Here is a 21,321-nt window from a genome sequence, read left to right as displayed (position 1 = left end):
TCATCTCTTGGTTTGTTTTGTACAAAATCCAAGTCTTTCAAAGCCCCAATTAACAAAAAAAAAAAAAAAAAAATACTAGTTGCCTACTTCGAAATTCAAACACCTTCCCCTCTCTTTCTTCTATCAGAAGAACAAAATCGGGCGCATCGCTTCTTTGAGGAATTAACCAACCGTCAATCCAATCTTCCAAAACATTCTAGGTAAGAACTGTCAATCCAATCTTCCCAAACATTCTAAGTAAGAACTGCATTCGAGAGTAGAATTCCGATGATTAGGGGACTTGCGATGGAATGATAGAAACGATGAGAGCCGGAGCCAGAGGTCGTGTCATTCGATGAAGGTGCCAATGACGTGCCATTCACAAAGGTTGCATTCTTGCCACTACTACACATGAAAACATAAGCAATGCCCAGTTAGTTTTTAATATGAGTTCTGAGTGAAGTGCATGTTTGGATGCTCAATAGAACTGAATTGCAATCCATTCAACTTGTTATAGAGGAAGCGACAGAAGCTGGGTATCACCAATCTTAATTCATATCACAACCAAAGGTTCCTTTCTTGCCACTTCTATATACAAAAATACAGGAATGTAAACAATGCTCACTTAGTTTTTTAACACAGGAATGTAAACAATGCTCACTTAGTTTTTTTAACATGGCTTCTCAGGGTAATGTGCGTTTGGCTGCTTAATACAACTCAATTGGAATCCATTCAACTTGTTACCGAGGAAGAGATATAAGTTGGGTGTCACTAATTTTAATTCATACGACAGCCAAAGGTTCATTATTTCCCGTTACTACACAAGAAAAGACGGTAACATAAACAATGCCCACTTAGTTTTTAATATGGGTTCTCCATGTAGTACGTGTTTGGATGCTCAATTGAACTGAATTGCAATCCATTCACCTTTTTATAGAGGAAGCGACAGAAGTTGGGTCTTCGCCAATTTTAATTCATATGATGAAAACATAGGTTTGGTCAACCACCCCATCGAAACCCATAATTCTAATCTAATTCCGTTCTTTTAGTTGGGGTTGAAATGGTAAGAATTGTAATTTGGGGCGTGTCTAGGAGTCTAACCATCTTTTATTCCCCACCCCTGCTTTGGTCACTTGGTTGAATTGTTGCAATTGATGTCAATTGGACATCCAAACACACCCTTATAATCACTAGAACGCAGATATTGTAGCACAAAATCTCCCATGCAATCTCTCAATCTGCTCCAATATTAATTCCATCGTTATCACGTGTGGACGGACAGATATGGAATTGGTGGGTGCCACGCCCATCAGTTGAATTGTTGCAATTGACATGAATTGGACATCCAAACACTCTTAATTAAATCACTAGAATGCAGATATTATTGCACAAAATCTCTCATGCAATCTCTCCATCTGCCCCAATATTGATTCCATCGTTATCAAATGTGTACCCACAAATACTGAGTTGGTGGGTCCCACGCCCGTTAGTGGAATTGTCGCAATTGATATCAATTGGACATCCCAACACACCCTTAATTAAATCACTAGAACACAGATATCATTGCACAAAATCTCTCATGCAATCCTCTCAATCTGCTCCAATGTCAATTTCATCGTTATCACATGTGGACCGACAGATACTGAGTTGGAGGGTCCCACACCCAATCAGTTACAAGTTGTGGTTCTCACATGCGACAACCCAGTCGACATCAGGGACACTTTGATCAAGGATATGAAAATTTGGTTTTTTTAGTATTTTGTGGGTAGAGAAGATCTAAAAGCGCGCCGAACTGTAACTAGTAACCATAGGTGAAAAATCGAGCAAATCCAACATGGTTTTCTCTTGCGGGAATGGAAGATGATGCTAAAGCAATATGCCGAGATAAGTTCATACCTTCCTGGAAATATACAGCTACCATGGCCTGCATCAATAAAAAGTATCTAAAATCAGCCATGGGAAAGAAAATATAAAGGTGGGAAGTGCATGCTTCCAAAGAGAATGTAGACAATGTCCATAAATGTCATAAAAAATGACATATACATTCCCTTACAGTCGGCCACATTCAGTTGTCCAGGCCATCAACTTGATGGGCCCCACCTTGGACTGATACCCCAAAAAGATCTCCCAGACTGGATGAATATAACCCTTTGGTCCAGCCATGGACTCCAGGTACGTGGTTAGAAAGAAAATAAAGCCATGTCTAGGACCTTCCCATCTGGGAGAACTAGAGCATACCCCCATACATGTCATGCCAGGGTCCCGTCAGATTGACGGTCTGGACAACCAATAGTCTGGCTGTAGTGAGCTTTCGTGGTTCAATGTGAACTTCTTCTCTAACCATTCCTTCATGGTTACTAACCAAATACCTGGAGTCCATGGATAGACCAAAATGTTATATTCTTCCAGTCTGGGAGATTATTTCAGGGCATGTTTAGGACCTTCCCGTCTGGGAGGACTAGAGCATCCCCCCATCTCATGTCGGGTCCCATCAGATTCACAGTCTGGACAACCAACAGTCTGGCCATAGTGAGCTTTTGTGGTTTAATGTGGACTTCTTCTCCAATCATTCCTTTCATGGTCCACTGATCAGATGGCCATCAAAGTCCAACACCTTCACAGGTAGTGGCCTTGTGGTGGCCGACCAGAATAACAGTCTGAATCACCAGAAAAAATAAAAAATAAAAAAATGTATCATATGTATTCATGAACGCATGAAAAGAAAGATTTATATATATATATATATATATATATATAGGGAAATGGTTCTATGCGGTCGAGCCCATGGGAACTTCCCATGAGGTCGAGCTGTGTGGGCCCCACTGTGATGCATACTGAACATCAACACCGTGCATTTAATCGGTCCCCTTTAAATGATGGGATATCCCAAAAATCAGCCATATACGGAACTCAGGCAGGCCATACCATCTAAAATCATGTGAAGACATTCCTAAAACATATAAAAGCACTTGGTGGGGCCCACCCCAAATTTGGATGCATCTGAAACTTGGTCTGACCCCTCATCCAAGTGGGACACACATAATGGATGGGCTGGATTTGTGAACCACACCTCGGTGGGCCCAACAAATGATTATGAATGTTTTAATGGGAGGGTAACCCCTCTCAACTTTTGTACATGGTGTGGCCCACAAAAGTCATTGATTGACTTGATTTTTAAGCCCAATGCCCATCATGGAGTGGTGCATCTGACTAATGGGGTAGATGCTCGACATGCATCACGGTGGGGCCCACACAACTCAACCTCACTGCATAGAACCATTTCCCATATATATATGCGTGTGTGTGTGTCCAGTTTAGCAAAAAATCTACCCACTAAAAGAAGAAAGGAGAGACATCAATCCCTTACTTGGGTCTGTAGTAGTGACCGCAGAGGCACCTTTGAAAAAACACGTCCCCGGCGCCATCCCCATCAGGTGATAATACGCATCGAAAGCATATGTCGCATGTGCCTGTACAGTGTTCGGTTCATAGCATGGTTGACCTTGCAACAGAGGCGAACAGTCTACCTTCCCGGGCCCACATGCCCAATCCAATCCTGCCTGCAACATCTTCGAATCCACACCATCCTTCGCTATGCAATACGTCTGGTTTGTTGTGTCATTCGCCAAAACCATCCCTGAGCCCGTCAAATGAAGGATGTAAACTGGAACCCCACTTGCTTCAAACAGACCCCAGTTCTTCTCAGATACCGACCCGGGTCTCAAATCCTCATTATAAAGCTCGTATATATATGTACTAACTGACACGCCAGGGTATTTTGGCGTACCGGTTTTGTTTAGCACATGCCGTATCAAATTGCTATTGTAGGTGTTGGCATTGTCCAAGGTGGCATCCCGCTCCGAGGCATCACCCTTAGAGGGCCACCCTGATTCAGTTACAACAATCGGAACATTGGTGAAGTTCAAGTAGGACATGGAGAAGTGGGCCGCATCAACAATCGCATCAAAGACATTGGTGTAATGTAGGAGGGTGTTAGCATCGACAGCTTCTTTGTTGGGCGGGAGGGGACGGAAGAGTGCATAATCCAATGGAATTACACCGTTGGATTGCATGTAGTCATAGTATGGATAGACATTGAGCATGAGGAAGGAGTCTGTAGACTGTAGGAATTTGAGCAAGGGTACTAAGACCGGGTCCCACGTGCGGTTGAAGAAGGCTTGGGAGGGCGGGAAGGAGTCGAGGATGATAGAAGAGGATAGGGGGGTGGACACTTTTATCTGGTTGTCGAGGTTGGATGCAACAAGCGCTGAATAGATGAATCGGAGGGCCGAGACTAATACAGGAGCGGCGTTGGGAAGTGTAGTGAGCACCTCGGATCCAACAGCAATGGCAGTGATGTTAGTGGCAGGGACATGGGCCGCGACATTGCGGGCGACCCAGTTGGCAGCAGTGGCATTCGACTGGCCAACGCCAAGGAGCTCGTCATTGGGGACAGAGATGGTAACACGGATACCGGTATTAGCAAGTGCGACGAGCAAGGCGCGGTCTGCATCATAGAGGCGGACATGGCGGATCTGCTGGGCCTTGAGGAGGGCAACCACCTGGGATGGGGATGGCATGTCGGAGAGGTCTGTTCCGATGTTAACACCAATGAATGCATCTGCAATGCAGGAGAAAAGAGGTGAAGGTTAGCAAGTTGGTCCACAGCAGTTCCTATTCAAATTTACTAACATGAACTAAACTAGATTATGGATAACATAACCATTACATAAAAATCTGCCAGATACACTGAGTATAAGTACAGATCAGGCCCATGATTCGGTATCCGTATGCTGACTTGATTGTCAATTCCCCAAAAAAGATCTCCCATATTGGATGATCTTCAACACATCATAGACCTTCATTTGAACATGAACTGTTGCCATATTTCTTGTAAATTGTCTATTTGCAGTCCACAATCATAGGATTGTACTATCGATGAGATTTTGAGGCAAGCAGGCAAATCATCTAGAAGACTGAAATGGGTGGTCCTACTTGTACAAACTCCAGACCACTTCAGTGATTTGCAAAATATTGCAAGAAATTAGGATGTGGATAAACACATAAATCAGACTGAAAATCCAACATGCAAGGCTTACGTTTGGCAATATATACGAACCAATGTCCTCAATGTGAGGCCCACCGGATCGTGGCATCATGTGGCATGTGTACCATTTTGCACCAATAGTTCAGCTTCTTTTTCTTTTCTTTTTTTGAAACACCACACTTTCCATTCAAACAAATATGACCATGTGATATGCAGTACACAACACATTTAAGTGTGCACATGGTCTTTTGACTAGAAAAAAGGAGCATATTCGTATTTAATTTTAGCAGGAAAAAAAATTCAAAAGAGAACCCACCAGAGAATCTGATAATTACATAAGAATTACACCATACTGTAAAAGAGTATGGCATATCATAGGCATGCAGAATCTTCAGACATGTGGCCAGAACTTACCTCAATCCAGGCCATCCAAATTTTGAACCCCATTGAGGATGGGGCCTAACAAAAATATCACATTGAACCATAGTTTAAAAACTTAAAAAGAAAAGAAATAAAAAAATAATAATAATAAATCGAATCGACTCAATCATTATTGTTAAAAGTAATTACGTATAAGAGATCTTGATCTTTAATACATAATCACTGTTAACATAGGTATGCAAAACCTTCAGACACATGCTGAATCCAGGCCATTCAAGTTGTGAGCCCCATTGAGGATGGGGCCCAACAAAAAGATTGCATTGAACCATATTTTAAAAAATAAAAAATAAAAAACAAAAAGTTCGACTCAACTCAATCATATTTCACCAAGACAGAAAAATAAACCCTGTTTAGTAGACGCCTAAAAATGAGTTCGTCTCATTTTAGTTAACAGTGGTTATGTATTAGATATACGGAGCTCCAAACAGAGCCTTATTTATATTTCAGTCTTGACAAAATATGATTGGGTTGTTCGAAATCTTTCTTCTTTTTTTTAATGAGTTTTTAAAGTATGGTTCAATGTGATATTTTTGTTGGCTCATCCTCAGTGGAGAATGAGATCACAATTTGGAAGGCATGGGGATTCTAAGATTATGTTATCAGTGATTATATATTAAAGATCAAGATCTCTAATACATAATTAGTATTTACTAAAATGAGATGAACTCATCTTTAGGCATCTACCAAAAAAGGGCCTAGAACTCAATTTAGTCACCACTTAATCAAGACTGAAGAAAAACAAAAATCAACTTGTACTCACAAAAGTTGGAAGAAAAAACTTGATGGAACTCAATAAAACTTGACTGGCCGAGAGGCACAAGACTCAACAATATTTATATATTATTTTAAATATTGAATATTTAAAAATAAAATAAAATAATTGACCAAGTTACAAGACCACATTCAACCGACGTTCAATTTGAATTGAGTTTTGAGTTTTTGAATGAACATAACTATCCTAAACAACCCTTATACAACCACCAAATGTGATGTAAAAGGACAATGGGTCAAATGTTCTGATTTGGCAAGAAAATGTCCATTCACCAGAAAGTTAGAACTTAGGATCATTCAAGCAATGCTGTTTTCCAGTTTTACCCCATTGTTTAAGGTCTGATATTCTAGGACAGTGTCAGTTTGGTGCATGCATGCCAAGTGTGCAGTGGGCATCTACATGCATATGATAACTAGACAAGCCAAAGTATGACACAATATGGTATAAATACTCTTACTCTATGCAGATAAAACAATATACTTTTTTCATAATCATATGATTAAAGACTAATGATGTTTAATTCTTACCATTTTTACCTTCTTAAAAAAAAATAAAAAATCTTATCATTTTCAAGGCACATTTTCACATATTTCAAATGTAAACTATTTGATACACATCATGGTTTAAGAACTTGTCGAGTCTGACTTGAATCTCGATCGAGTTGACCCATGAATACTTTCGATTTTTTAAAAAAAATCCAGTCTCATCAATTTTTTTTTTATCAAAGTCCGGTCAAATAGAGTGAAATCGCCAACCGAGTCGAGTTGAGTCTTGTCTTTCTTTTTGGGTTTTCTATCAAGTTTTCATATTTTTATCAACCAATACGTTTCCTAATGCATTTTTATATTTTAAAACGAACTAATAATAATAGAATTTAAATTTCTAGTCATTTCACATTTTCAGGGAGTCTTTTAGGGGGTGTTTGGCGCATGGTATTGGAAGGGATTAACTGGGATGGGATTCAAAAAACCAAATGATTGTACTATATCAAGTTTTATCACGGAATCGCAGGAGGCTTGGATGTGTTCCATGGCTATTTGGATTGCATGGAAGAAGACAATCCAACCTACAATATCTGCATGTTTTTGTTTAGATGGAAGTATAGGCTTGGGTTATGTAAGGATGTTGTTTGGATACTAAAATAAAAGGTCCCCATAGTGATAGATTTCATAAATCCACCACAATGAGTGGTGTTGTATCCACACCGAAATGAAAGGTCCCCACTATTTGGATACCAATTTCAATAGGCCCACCATGAGTGGTTTTGTATCCACACCGTCCATCCATTCGACATGAGATCATTTTATGGCATGATTCAAAGAATCAGGCAGATCCAAAGCTGGAGTGGACCCCACAAGCCCACGATAGAAAATAGTGTGGAGAGGGACGCCCACCGTTGAAACACACCTGAAGCCCACCATCACGTACCTTTGAGATCCAACCTATTCATGTGTTAATGCAGACATGAAGAAAAGGAAAACACAAATATCATCCTCATTGAAAACGGTTTGGCCCTAACAAGGGATTAATGGTTGTGTGTCACTCTTCCCACTATTCTCTATCGTGGGGTCCACTCAAGCCTTGGATTTGACTCATTCTTTGGATCATGCCTTAAAATGATCTCTCCAAAAGGATGAACGATGTGGATACGAAACATACATCATGGTGGGCCCCACAGAAATTGGTAACGTCACTACCGTAGGAAGTCTCGTGATTCAAAACACCCATGACCATTGCAGTGGAAGCAGATTGCGTCTTAGCCCCACTCGGATGGTAATCCTTCCGGGCAGAGCTCTGTGGGGGGGCACCGTGATGTAAACGTCTTATCCACACCGTCCATACTTATAAACAGATCATTTTACAATATGATTCAAGAAAGGAAGCAGGTCAAGATCTCTAGTGGACCACACCAAAGGAAGCAGTGGTGATAACAACACCCACCATTGAAACCTCTCTAAGGGCCACTGTGATGCTTTTTTTACCATCCAACCTATTCATAAGGTCATGTAGACCTGGATGAAGTGATAACCCAAATATAACCCAAATATCAGCTTGATACGAAACTTCTGCAAATCCTAAGAAGTTTTTAATGGTGGGCCTTAAATCCCCACTTTGTGGCCCACTTAAGCCTTCATTCTGCCTCATTTTTGGGTTCATATCGTATAATGATCTTTCCGCCCACTTAAGCCTTGGCTCTGCCCGGACGTAGTCCGCTTCCACTATAATGGTCATGGGTGTTTTGAATCACGAGACTTCCCACGGTAGTGACGTTACCAATTTCTGTAAGGCCCACCATGATGTATGTTTCATATCCACACCGTTCATCCTTTTGGAGAGATCATTTTAAGGCATGATCCAAAGAATGAGTCAGATCCAAGGCTTGAGTGGACCCCACGATAGAGAACAGTGGGAAGAGTGACACAAAACCATTAATCCCTTATAAGGGCCAAATCGTTTTCAATGAGGGTGATATCTGTATTTTTCCTTTTTTTCATGTCCGCATTAACACATGAATAGGTTGGATCTCAAAGGTATGTGATGGTGGGCCTCAGGTGGGTTTCAACGGTGGGCGTCCCTCTCCACACTATTTTCTATCGTGGCCTCGTAGGGTCCACTCTAGCTTTGGATCTGCCTGATTCTTCGAATCATGCCCTAAAATGATCTCATGTCGAATGGATGGATGGTGTGGAGACAAAGCCACTCATGGTGGGCCCACTGAAATTGGTATCCAAACAATGGGGAGCTTTCATTTCGGTGTGGATACAACACCACTCATTGTGGTGGATTTATGAAATCTATGGGGACTTTTCATTTCAGTATCCAAACAGCAGTGGATAATGATCCTTACATAACCCAAGCCCACACTTCCATCCAAACAAAAACATGCAGATATTGTAGGTTGGATTGTCTTCTTCCATGCAATCCAAACAGCCATGGAACACATCCAAGCCTCCTGCAATTCCATGACAAAACTTGATATAGTACAATCATTTGGTTTTTTTAATCCCATCCCACTTTATCCCTTCCAATAACATGCGCCAAACACCCCCCAAGAGTGCCAATATTGGCGTAGGTGAGATCCAAGCTGTCCATCAAGTGGATCCCCTTGTGTGGATACCCTAGCCCAAAAGTCAAACCTATCTACCCACAATAACTAGATACCTATACAAGTCTAAAGTATCCATATCCAGAAGACACAATACAGATGGTCCAGGATATAGCATTGACAGAGCTGTGGCCATATCTATTATTTATAAGTAATTAGTATATACTTTGCAGTATATATCATATAGTGTAGAAATACTCTGTGTGTGTGTGTGTGTGTGTGAGAACACAAGATGAGATCATAAAGAGATGAATATCATGTTTCTTTTTATATTTTGACTTTATTTAGCTCTTAAAATTATTTTTGACGATCTCATCTTTAAAAATACCATGAAAAATCAGTGTTCCTGTGCATTGGACAAACACCCATATATGTATTCGGAGCTTTCCTAAAACCACACGCATGCAATATTCTCATGTAAACGCCATACATGTGCCAACATGGCAAGATAGGTCCAAGATCCACCATCCATTAGAATATTGATGCCCTGGCCTAAGAATAAGGTTGACACATTGGTCAAGTGGGCCACAGGTTTCTAAACAAACGTACGGATCTAAAAAACTTGGCTTAAGTTTTCTAACCCATCCAACTGTTTCCGATACTGGGGGCCCACATGCTGAGTGGACCAGTTTATTTTTGGTAAAACATGTAAAATGTTGGACCAACCCGATAGATGGATAGAATCTCACACCTGTGTTGTTGGAGGCCATTGCACAAAACCTTAGGATCTAGCCTCCCAAAAACACCAGAATTATGGGATAATAAAGCAATGAAATAAATCAAAGCACAAACCACACGACACGAGATTTTTACGTGGAAAACCCTCAAAGGGGTAAAAACCACGGGACCTCGTCCAAAGCAACAATTCACTATGAAGTAGAATGTTACAACCGATCACAAGCACACACCGTTTGGATCAAACCTTCTTCACTCACGCAGGAGTGGATGAATAATAAGAGAATAATGAAAACTGAGAGATCTCACCGATCACGAGGATGTAGAAGCGCTGAAACATCGACTACGAAGTAGATCACTTCTACGAGCAGAATCTCTCTTTCACAAGCTTCCTCTCACTCTTTTCCTCTTTCTCTCACCCTTTGATAGCCCTAAACCCTTTAGCAAACCCTTGTAAAGCTTTAGGAAACTCTCTTGCATTCCCTAGAACAGCCCTAGGCACCCATATTTATAGTTTAGGCAACTCCCTTTCCTACCTCTTGCAAAACCGCCTCAAATTTACGCAGTCCACACGAAATCCGGACATGAATTTGCATAACCTCGACTAGTCGAGCAGGGTCCTCGACCGGTCGAGCAGCCCACTCGATTGGTCGAGCATGTCCCTCGACTGATCGAGCACCATGGAGTCCCAAACCAATTTGCTTGCTAGACTTTGAGTCGAGCACCACTCGACCGGTTCAGTAAGCTCGTTCTCTCCCCTTTCTAAGGAGGAAAAAACCAATCAAATCTCCCCCTTTCCAACTCAGGAGGAATTCGTCTTCTTCAAACGAGCCAAGTTTTTACAAACATCAAACTTGCCCTTGAGCAATGCCTTAGTCATCATGTCTGACCCATTATCGTCCGTGTGGACCTTCTCAAGCTGTAACACCTTCTGTTCCAAAGTATCGTTGATAGAGTGATACCGAATCTCTATGTGCTTCGACTTGGAGTGCTGACTTGGATTCTTGCTCAAGTGTATCACACTTTGACTATCGCAATAAACCAAGTGCTACTCCTGCTTCAGGCTAAGTTCCTGTAGGAACTTCTTCATCCAAAGCATCTCTTTACATGCCTCTGTGACCGCAATGTACTCGGCCTCTGTCGTCGACAATGCTACGACCTTCTGTAGCTTGCTCTGTCAAGATACCGCTCCCCCTACAAACGTGAACATGAACCTCTATGTAGACTTCCCGGAGTCTATGTCACCTGCCATGTCTACATCTGCATAGCCTTCTAACACAGGTTTTCCGTCACCATAGCATAGGCTCAACCTCGATGAGCCTCTTAGATACCACAGTATCCATTTCACCGTTGCCAATGTTCTTTGTCAGGATTGGCAAGATACTGACTGACAACACCAACCGCATATGCTATGTCTAGGCGCGTACACACCATAACATACATCAAACTTCCTACTGCTGACGCGTAGGGTATCTTCTGCATCTCTTCTACCTCTGCTTTCGTCTTGGGACACTGCTTGTCGCTCAATCTGGAGTGACCATCCAGTGAAGTACTAACCGGCTTCGCTGCATTCATATTGAACCGCTTTAGGACTTTCTCAATATACTGCTTTTGTGACAGTCAAAGCTTCCTGCTGCCTCTGTCACGGGTTATCTCCATTCCTAAGATCTGCTTAGTTGGACCCAAGTCTTTCATCGCAAACGGCTTGCCCAACTCCTGTTTCAGCCTGTCAATCTTCTTGATGTCTCTACCAATGATGAGCATGTCATTAACGCATAACAGCAAAACTAAGAAATCACCATCTGAGAACTTGCGCGTGAACACACAGTGGTCCAACTCCGTTCTGTCATATCCATACTTCAACATGAACGAGTCAAACTTCTTGTACCATTGCCTTGAAACTTGTTTCAGCCCGTACAAGCTCTTCCTCAGCCTACACATCATATGCTCTTTGCCTTTAACTTCGAACCCCTCTGGTTGGTGCATGTAAATCTCTTCGTCCAGATCACCCTGGAGAAAGGCAGTTTTAACATCTAACTGCTCTATCTCTAGATCCATGCTAGCCGCCAACCCAAGCAACACCCATATGGATGTCATCTTCACCACTGGTGAAAATATCTCCTCGAAGTCTATACCTTTCCTCTGACTAAACCCTTTCACCACAAGTCTGGCTTTGAACCTCGTTTGTGAATTCTTCTGCTCAACCTTCTTTTTGAACACCCACTTGTTGCTCAAAGCTTTTTTGCCCTTAGGCAATTTCACCATATCATAGGTGTGGTTCTTATGCAAGGATTCCATCTCCTCTTGCATAGCTTTCAGCCACTCCTTATGCTTGTCGGCTAGGGCCTCAGAATAGTCTTCTGGCTCTCCCCCATCAATGAGCATAATGTACTCATGCGGCGAGTACCTCTTGGACGGCTGTCTATCCCTAAATGACCTTCTTTGCTAGTAGCTGAAGCCCTTTTTCACTCATGTGGCCTAGACGCTTGTGCCACATGTCAATAGCTGAATCTTCCACTGCGTTCAACTCACCCTTACACATACTGACACTTGTCTTGTAAAGAGTGCAACACTTCTTTCCTCTGACTGTGATCAATGAACCCTTGATGAGCTTTCAGTTCAGCGCCCACCAACAAATCAGCTTTCATAGCCATCATCATTCAACCTTCCCATCGACATCAAGTTGATGCGAAGGTCTGGAATGTGTCTCACATCCCTGAGAACTAATGTGCAACCCACATCGGTCTTTACACAAATATCACTGACCCCTACAATTGTCTTGTAAAGGATGCAACACTTCTTTCCTTTGGCTACGATCAACGAACCCTTGATGAGCTTCTATCGCCCACCAACAAATCGGCTTTCATAGCCATCATCATCCAACCTTCTCGTCAACATCAAGTTGAGGCGAAGGTCTAGAATGTGTCTCACATCCTTGAGAACCAATGTACAGCCCACATCGGTCTTCACACAAATATAAGCAACCCCTACGATCTTCGATATGCCAGAATTACCCATCTTCACGATCCCGAAGTCACTTGACTTGTAGTTTGTGAAGAAATCCCTGCGTGGAATCACATGAAACGATGCTCCCGACTCTATCACCCAGTCGGTGTCCTGACTCGTAGCCATGAGATAAACATTGTGATCTGCTTAAAGAATAACTACAACATCACCATCTGAAGTGACCGCAATGAAGTCTGATTCATCTTCCTTCTCCTTTCCTTTTCCTTTCTTCTCGTTCTTCTTATTACGACATTTATGCTTGTAGTGGCTCCTCTTGCCACAATTCCAGCATTCAACATCTTTTCTGACACTCGACTTGACTCCTGATTTATCTCGGGCCTTCCTGCCCTTTCTGTTCTTTCCTCTCCCCTGTTCTTGTGTCACAAGGGCCTCTTGCTGAGTAGACCCCTGAGACTTCCTCTTTGTCTCCTCATTGAAGAAACAACTAGTTACCTATTCTATGGACACCTTTCCGTCTGGCGCGGAGTTACTTAGAGACACTACCAATGTCTCCCAACTATCAGGTAATGAGAAGCAATAGTAAAGTTTATAATTCATCGTCCAGGACCATCTTCATAGCGGAGAGCTGGTTCAATATATTGTTAACCTCATTTATGTGCTTAGCCACAGAACCACCATCTTTGAACTTGAGATTCACAAGTCGTCTTATCAGAAAAATCTTATTACCGGCTGTCTTCCTCTCATATAACCCTTGCAATTTCAACCATAGGCTGGCGGTTGAGATCTCCATAGACACATGGTGAAATGCGGAATCGTCCAACCATTGTCTAATAAACCTCACCACCTTCCGGTCCAATTTCTTCCAATCATCATCTGTCATATCCTTTGTTTTTGTTGATATGCCTAAGATTGGAGCATACAAGTCCTTGCAATAAAGCAAGTCCTCCATCTTAGCCTTCCATATGGTCCAGTTAGAACCATTAAGAATGATCATCCTTGATGAGCCACCTTCCATATGGTCCAGTTAGATCCATTAAGACCGATCATCCTTGATGAGCCACCTTCCATAATTCAGAACCGATCCCACTCCATTCAACTAACATGAACGCTCTGATACCACTTTGTTGGGGGTCGTTGCACAAAACCTTAGGATCTAGCTTCCCAAAACACCAGAATTATGGGATAAATCAAAGCACAAACCATACGACACGAGATTTTTACGTGGAAAACCCTCAAAGAGGTAAAAACCATGGGACCTCGTCCAGAGCAACAATTCACTATGAAGTAGAATGTTACAACCGATCACAAACACACACCGCTTCGATCAAACCTTTTTCACTCATGCAGGAGTGGATGAACAATAAGAGAATAATGAAAACTGAGAGATCTCACCGATCACGAGGATGTAAAAGCGCTGAGACGTCGACTGCGAAGTAGATCACCTTTACGAGCAGAATCTCCCTTCCACAAGCTTCCTCTCTCTCTCTCTTTTCCTCTTTCTCTCACCCTTTGATAGCCCTAAACCCTTTAGCAAACCCTTGTAAAGCTTTAGGAAACTCTCTTGCATTCTCTAGAATAGCCCTAAGGACCCATATTTATAGTTTAGGCAACTCCCTTTCGCACCTCTTGCAAAACCGCCTCGAATTTACGCAGTCCGCACAAAATCCGGACATGAATCTGCGTAACCTCGACTAGTCGAGCAGGGTCCTCGACCAGTTGAGCGGCCCACTCGACTGGTCGAGCATGTCCCTCGACTGGTCGAGCACCACGAAGTCCCAAACCAATTTGCTTGCTGGACTTTGAGTCGAGCACCACTCGACCGATCGAGTGAGCTCGTTCTCTCCTCTTTCTGAGGAGGAAAAAACCCATCATGTGCCATGCTGGCAATGTCTGGCCTGTACATCCGCTTAGCAAAGCTTTTGTATCCATATCCAAGTTTCTTTGGAAACTGCCGAGTCTCACCAGCAATTTCACATCCCTATCCATACGCTTGTCAGAGTATCATAGTTGTCCACTCATCAAGTGAACCATAGTTTACACTGAGGTCTTGGTATCGATCCCTAGTGGGGGTGGCTAACAGTACTAACAAGCTAACACAAAAAAAAAAAAAAAGGTTAACCATAGTTTACAAAACAAATTAACGGTTGATAAATACTTAGCCGACTCTTTTAAAGCAATCTGCCTATTTCTAATGTTATGGCCCGCCTGATGAGAAAACAATCATGACTATTGGGCTCGCATGGTCGAACCCACTTGATGGATAGGTGTAGGTGGACCTCTCATCAGGTGAGCCATAGTTTACAAAACAAATGAACAGTTGATAAATACTTGGCTGACTTTTTCTAAGCTATCTGCCTATTTCTAATGTTATGGCCCACCTGATCAGGGAACAATCCAGACTTTCAGGTGATCGACACGTGTAGACTTCTCACCCATCTTCCATCATGTGGTGAGTGATGACTCACTCCCCTAGAGATGCATGGGCTTACCAAACCTCATGGTTTTTCTAAGCTATGATTATGATTAGTTTATGAGAAGATTACAGTCACAAAATCTGACAAAAAGAAGGATTTTAGGGATTCGGGTCACAAGGAAGTGATAGAATGATAGCAAATAAAATGATTCTTTAAAATGTGCTTAAGATGGTCCATCTATATTTTATCTTTAATAGAATGATAGCAAATAAAATGATTCTTTAAAATGTGCTTAAGATGGTCCATCTATATCTTATCTTCTAAAGTATAAGAGATCTATATTTCATAAGATATTTTATTTTGTACGAAAAGAACTTTATGCTGCTAATGACATTTTTGTCATCCTCCTTTTATAAGTTTCCAAGGCATTTATGATTGGTTGTTCGGGGTTGTTTTCGTCATTTGGTAGGTAAAGTTACATTAGCTTTTTTTCAACATGATAACTTCCAACCCTTCATGTGCGCATGATATCCAACCCGTCCAGTGGATATCCTTGTAAAACGATCAACCGTATCAACTTACCATATTGAATACGCTTGTATTTCGCTATTTATCGATGACTAGAGATGGTTTTCTCGGTATGGCCTATCTAGGTGATCATCATGGTGGGCCCAACCTATTGGATGGTTTGGATGTCACACGCACTTAAGAGGTTGTAAGTTATCCAATCTGTAGACCGTTACTTCTTGTCCAACCTGTTGTACTTGACACCTAATCAATTTTTTTTTTTTTTTTTAAATGATCATCTTAGAGTTGTGGCCCACCTAACAATCTACAATGGGAACACATGTGAATGATCACATGGAATGATGAATGATGTTACACTCACATGGATAGGCATCAAAACATTAAAATAGAACCTTGCCAGCTAAGTGCATTGGAGCCACTGCACGTACTATTGCACCAGCTGTGCACCCTCAGCCCTACATACTAACATGTGAGATCCAGGCTGATCATCAGGTGGGGACCAAACACAGATCCCTGGGGCAAAACTGAGCTGCTCCATTTATTAAGTGGATCGTACTTACAAAAAGAACCCAGCTGTTAAACATTTGACCGGCGGTCCACGTTCTACATGCTTGTGTGGCCCACTTGAGGAGTGTACTGGCAGAAGTACTGGCATGATCTGCCGCCAATTGAATCTATGGAATGGGTCCCACTCGTCATACAGCTTGGATCTTGCACATTAGCAGGTGTGGCAGTAAGTACCATAGCAAGTGCATGGAATTTCTCTCCAGAATATAGTTCATGTGCTCTCAGAGAGCATTGTAAGCTATAGTGCTCCTGGTCACATTTAATTGCAGCATCAGGACACTTGAACTGCCCAAACCATTGATCCAGATTGTTCATTAAGTTGGATCCAAAGCGGGCCAATCTGACAAATATCAACCATTTGATCAATAGTCTTTAACATGGAAGGTCAAGACCATTTACACAAAAACCAGTACAATCAACAATTTGATCCATCATTTCATAGCCAATTATAACCATCCCATCCATGGCTTGGAAAAAAGATGGCTATAGAAAATAAGGCCAAATTAGCAATGAATTGGATCATTCAATAAGTGCAATTTTTGTATGGTGGGCGACCTAATGGACGGTTCAGACTAATTAATTGATCTGTCCGGCAGAACTTAGGCAGCTATGAGCACTATAACTTATAGTGCTCTATGAACACTGGATCATTTCTCATAAATAAATATATAAACAAAAACATAAATAAATCTCAGCACTAGGGAGCAAAAAGAATATCTAGAGTATTTTATTCACAAAGACCCCAACTTTCACACTCGGCGAGTTGGGCTAGCCGTATGATCGATCCAAACCGTACAAGAGCCAGATACTACCATTAATGGGCCACTGGCAACATATGAGTTGCCACAAATAATTCGAACCATCTGGGTTGGATTTCGGAAGTTCACACTCAAGTCTAACCCTTTTTTTAATGGCTTAGATTCATCTCTACAGAAAAAGAGGACCGTCCATGGCCTATCCAGGGGTGGTATCTACCCAAGTGGTTGTCCCAGGTGGGCCCAACTGGATGACTACAGTGTCACTTCAATAGTCCTGAGGACCACGTGCATCCATTTTAGTCCAAGTCCAAGATAGTGGGGCCCACGCCAGGCAGTCATTCCAGGCTTCCATGCATCAAATCTCTCTGTTCAAATCAAAGCCACTACCTATTCTCAGAATCCGACAAGACATAAAACCAACGAAACTGCTGTCCTAACCAGGTACTTTTCCTACACGCTTTAGTGGACGAAAATACCCCTGGCCAGGGGACCCCATTCAACCTGGAATGGTCCATTGACTGGAGGGGCGTTTTAGTCATCTGTGAAAAATATTTCGGGTAAAGTCCAGCGACCGGTGGTTGGAAGCTAGGCGGGCCCACCGTGATGTATGCGAGAAATCCATCCATCTATCTGTTTAGATAGCTAATATCGAACAGTGGGGATTGAACTCCACCGTTGAAACGTGGGGTCACAGAAGTTTGGATCAAGAGAATATTTTTGTGTTTGGAGTTCACACACTGTTTTCCTGTGGTGTGGCCCACCTGAGTTTTTGGATATGCCTTATTTTTGGGCTCATGCCCTAAAATAACGATCCAAAATAGATGGACGGCGTGGATAAAACGCATATATCATGGTTGGGTCCCACAGAGCACTGTCTAGTAGCCACGTCCCTCCTGGTAGTGTCAGCATGCAATCCGTGTCCCTCATGAACGGTTTGGATGGTATATAGACATCACGGTGGACCCAAGAAGATTTCAATCGGTAAGCATTTCCCTCCGTTCGTTTTCCTTTCGTGTGGCCCACTTGACTTTTGGACCTGCCTCATTTTTAGGGACAATGTCCTGAGATTAGCTGCAAAACGGATGACCGGATGGATTTCTCACAAACATCACGGTGGGCTCCACCTGGCTTCCGGCGGGGCCAGGAGCAATCCGCTTCCTAAGACGTGGAAACTTACAAGAACTGTAGTCCGCAGGCTACAATAAAAGCTAGTCCGCGGGCCTCTCCAGCTAACACAGGACCACCTGCGTGTTTTGTGTGGGACCAAACAAAGATGACATTGGCCCCATCGACAATTCCATTGGGAAGCGGAAACTCGGTCGTTCATATGGTGGCCTGCGGGTCCACCGAACGAGACCGGCCAAATTGTGAAGAAGTGATTCTGCGTTCGTCACAAATAACAAATCCACCATTCCACGTGCACGCATGCCCTCGAATGTGGGACCCACTGGATGAGTAGAAATCCAGCAAGTAAAAAGACTGTAATAAGAAATCCAAACAGCCCATCCGATGGCCCAAAATCGTCACGCAAAATCAGATGGTTGAGATCATCCCACCAGCGTGCTTTTCTGGCTAGCCTCCATCCAGCCTCCATCCACAAGGATGGCAATGATTTGGACGGCCCTGATTGGCATTCTTGTATCCCAAGTACGGGAACTAATCACCTACAGCAGGCTGCATGTTAACCCAATCATTCCCCCAATGTTTCGAGCCCCGCCACGGTCCCCCCAGCGCGAAAATCAGATGGTGTCCACCCATCAAAGGCCCTCCGCCAGTCTTAAGTCAGCGTACACGTGTGGCCCACCTAATAATCGGATGGACCTGATTTTTGCAGCAGGTGATCTTCATGGCGGGGCCCACTTTTTACACGGGTGGGATATTCTGCACATGTGACACGTAGGTGGAAAGACAGGGATTATGCTGAGTCAGCAACTAGCACGCGGTTGGTGATCAGTTCAGCATATCAGAATGAAAAAAAATGAGGCATTTCCGCAATTTTTTTTATACTGAAAGTAGGGGCAATTTGGTCTGTAAGTGAGTAAAAGAGTAATAATATTTGCAAGAAATTTCTAACGAATGACACCTTTCTTTCACGACATAAATGCAGCCAAAATTACCAAAATGCCAGCTGGCAGTAAGTCCAGAAAACATCAGACTAGAAAGCTCGCATCTGAAAACCCATCAATGACTGGACCGTTGGGGTCTGGACCAGGAAGTCTCCCGCCATCAGTCATAAGGGCAGTTTGGTCATTTTCTCACCGCAACAATTTCACCCTTTTTCTAGCATTTTTAATTTAAAAATAAAAAGAAAATGGTGAAAACAATATGAAAGATCCAGAATCATCACTAGTGGCAATAGTGTAATTTTCCTACAAATCAATGGCACATTCGTCTCTCTACTTCACTAAGCATGAGTAAAACACTCTTAATATCGACTGAAAACGAAACTCATTGCATTAAAAACCCAAAATAATAATTATTATTATTATTATTATAAAAATCAAAAATCAAAAAAACCAAAAAAACAAAACAACTTCCTTTTCTTCATTTGAAAACTCACCCCTCCATTCAAATAAAAATCCAAGCTTTCACCTCCAAACAGTAGATAAAAGATCCCCAAAACCAAGAAAAAAAAATAGAGAAAACCCCTTCTCAAACTTCAAAAACCCCATCAAAGAGAACCATTTAGAGCATTAAAAAAATAGAAAAATGCACGAAAATGCCTTATAAAATCCAAATAGAAAAAACCCAAATGGGGTTTCAGATATAGAATTAAGGACTGAAAATCAAATTTAAAAAATAGTTTAGAAAGGGGAGGAAAAACCGTACCTTCAGCGACAGCAGGTACAGAGAGGGCTAAAAGCAAGAGAAGCAGCAGAGCCATGGATTCTTCAGGGAAAAGCTTCATCTTTCAAAATCATACAACAAAATGAAAGAAACCCAGAAAGGAAATCAAATGAGACAGTGGAGAATCAGAGAAAAGAGGGAGATTTTGAAAAGAATAGGAGAAAAACCCCCCTTTTTTGGGGCTAAGGGCACGAAGGAGGAACAAAAGTAAATTAATCAGAAAGCGGGGTTATTTACATGAGAATTTTTTTCGTACATAGCGATGTATGTAAACGTTTATATACAACGGTTCTACTTCGAACTAAACTATCATTTCTGAGAAAATCTGAGCCGTAAAAATGTGGTATAGACCAAAAAGGTCAAATAATACAAAAATAAGACCAATCTTTTCATCATATACACCTACACGATTGGCTTTCAATTGATTTCACTATTTTAGATTTATTAAAAGGTATAATATCATATTTTTCCATGTCAAATGATTTTTTATAGTGTGGTCCACATTTATAACGGATCAGATTTCCTTTAAAACTGAGAAATTTGCTAAAAAAAGCGTCGTATACGAGAGTTTACGTACAAAGTTGTGTTGAAATTTTCTTATTCATAATTGCGGAATTATATGGTACGTGGACCGCATCTTTCCACAGTATACACGAGTTTTCAGTTCTGATAAGTGAGGGAACATAGTTTGTAATCTAGACCGTTGATCTTTTGAATTGGATTATTGATTATCCCTCGAAAAAAATAATCCTTAGATTGGGATTCCCAAATTAGAAACTTTTCGCTTTAGCAAGGACCATTGATTTATTATATTCTTAATTGTCTTTTCTGTGGACCACAAATCAAAAGGTTATGATTCTCTTATTCGGAAAAATTCTTAAATAAACTTCCCACGGAGTGGAACACAAGATACCAATGATCTGAATTACGAAATCGTGGGTCTCACGTTTCAGAGAGATAAACCCTTGGATACTATAGCTCAAGTGGCTGAGTGAGTTTCAATACTGAGAGGTCACGGCATCGATTCCTTAGTGGGGTGGCTAACAGTGACGTGTACTAACAAGCTAACAACAACGAAAAAAAAATAGATAAACCCTTGGACACTATGTAGCGAAGCAGGTGACGTGTAATAAAATACCCTTTCATGTGTTGGTGGGGTTTTGTCGTTCTGAGATGTTCTCCACCAATCACGTGGATGCCTGTCAGAGGTTGGACGGTTC

The 21,321-nt window shown here is 41.9% G+C and overlaps 1 protein-coding gene across 2 annotated transcripts; it reads right to left on the bottom strand.

Moving 5' to 3' along the window:
* Nucleotides 1-65: 65 nt before the first annotated feature.
* On the bottom strand, nt 66-20,309 carry LOC131227324 (glucan endo-1,3-beta-glucosidase 3-like). Of its 2 annotated transcripts, none has more exons than XM_058223102.1 (4): nt 20,084-20,309; nt 3,347-4,600; nt 1,876-1,903; nt 66-384 (listed from the first exon to the last, which is right to left on the bottom strand). In XM_058223102.1, the coding sequence occupies exons 1-4, from the start codon at nt 20,160-20,162 to the stop codon at nt 234-236; spliced, it is 1,512 nt and encodes a 503-aa protein (XP_058079085.1). In that variant the 5' UTR covers nt 20,163-20,309; the 3' UTR covers nt 66-233. The 2 variants fall into 2 exon arrangements, with proteins under 2 accessions (XP_058079085.1, XP_058079086.1); XM_058223103.1 differs by having other exon boundaries at nt 66-381; nt 20,084-20,308.
* Between the last annotated feature and the right edge of the window lie 1,012 nt (nt 20,310-21,321).

The sequence above is a fragment of the Magnolia sinica genome, chromosome 15 (assembly GCF_029962835.1).
Source record: "Magnolia sinica isolate HGM2019 chromosome 15, MsV1, whole genome shotgun sequence".
In the NCBI taxonomy this organism is placed as follows: Eukaryota; Viridiplantae; Streptophyta; class Magnoliopsida; order Magnoliales; family Magnoliaceae; genus Magnolia; species Magnolia sinica.
The sequence above is the reverse complement of the archived record's forward strand: the minus strand, read 5'-3'. Positions and strand labels throughout refer to the sequence as shown.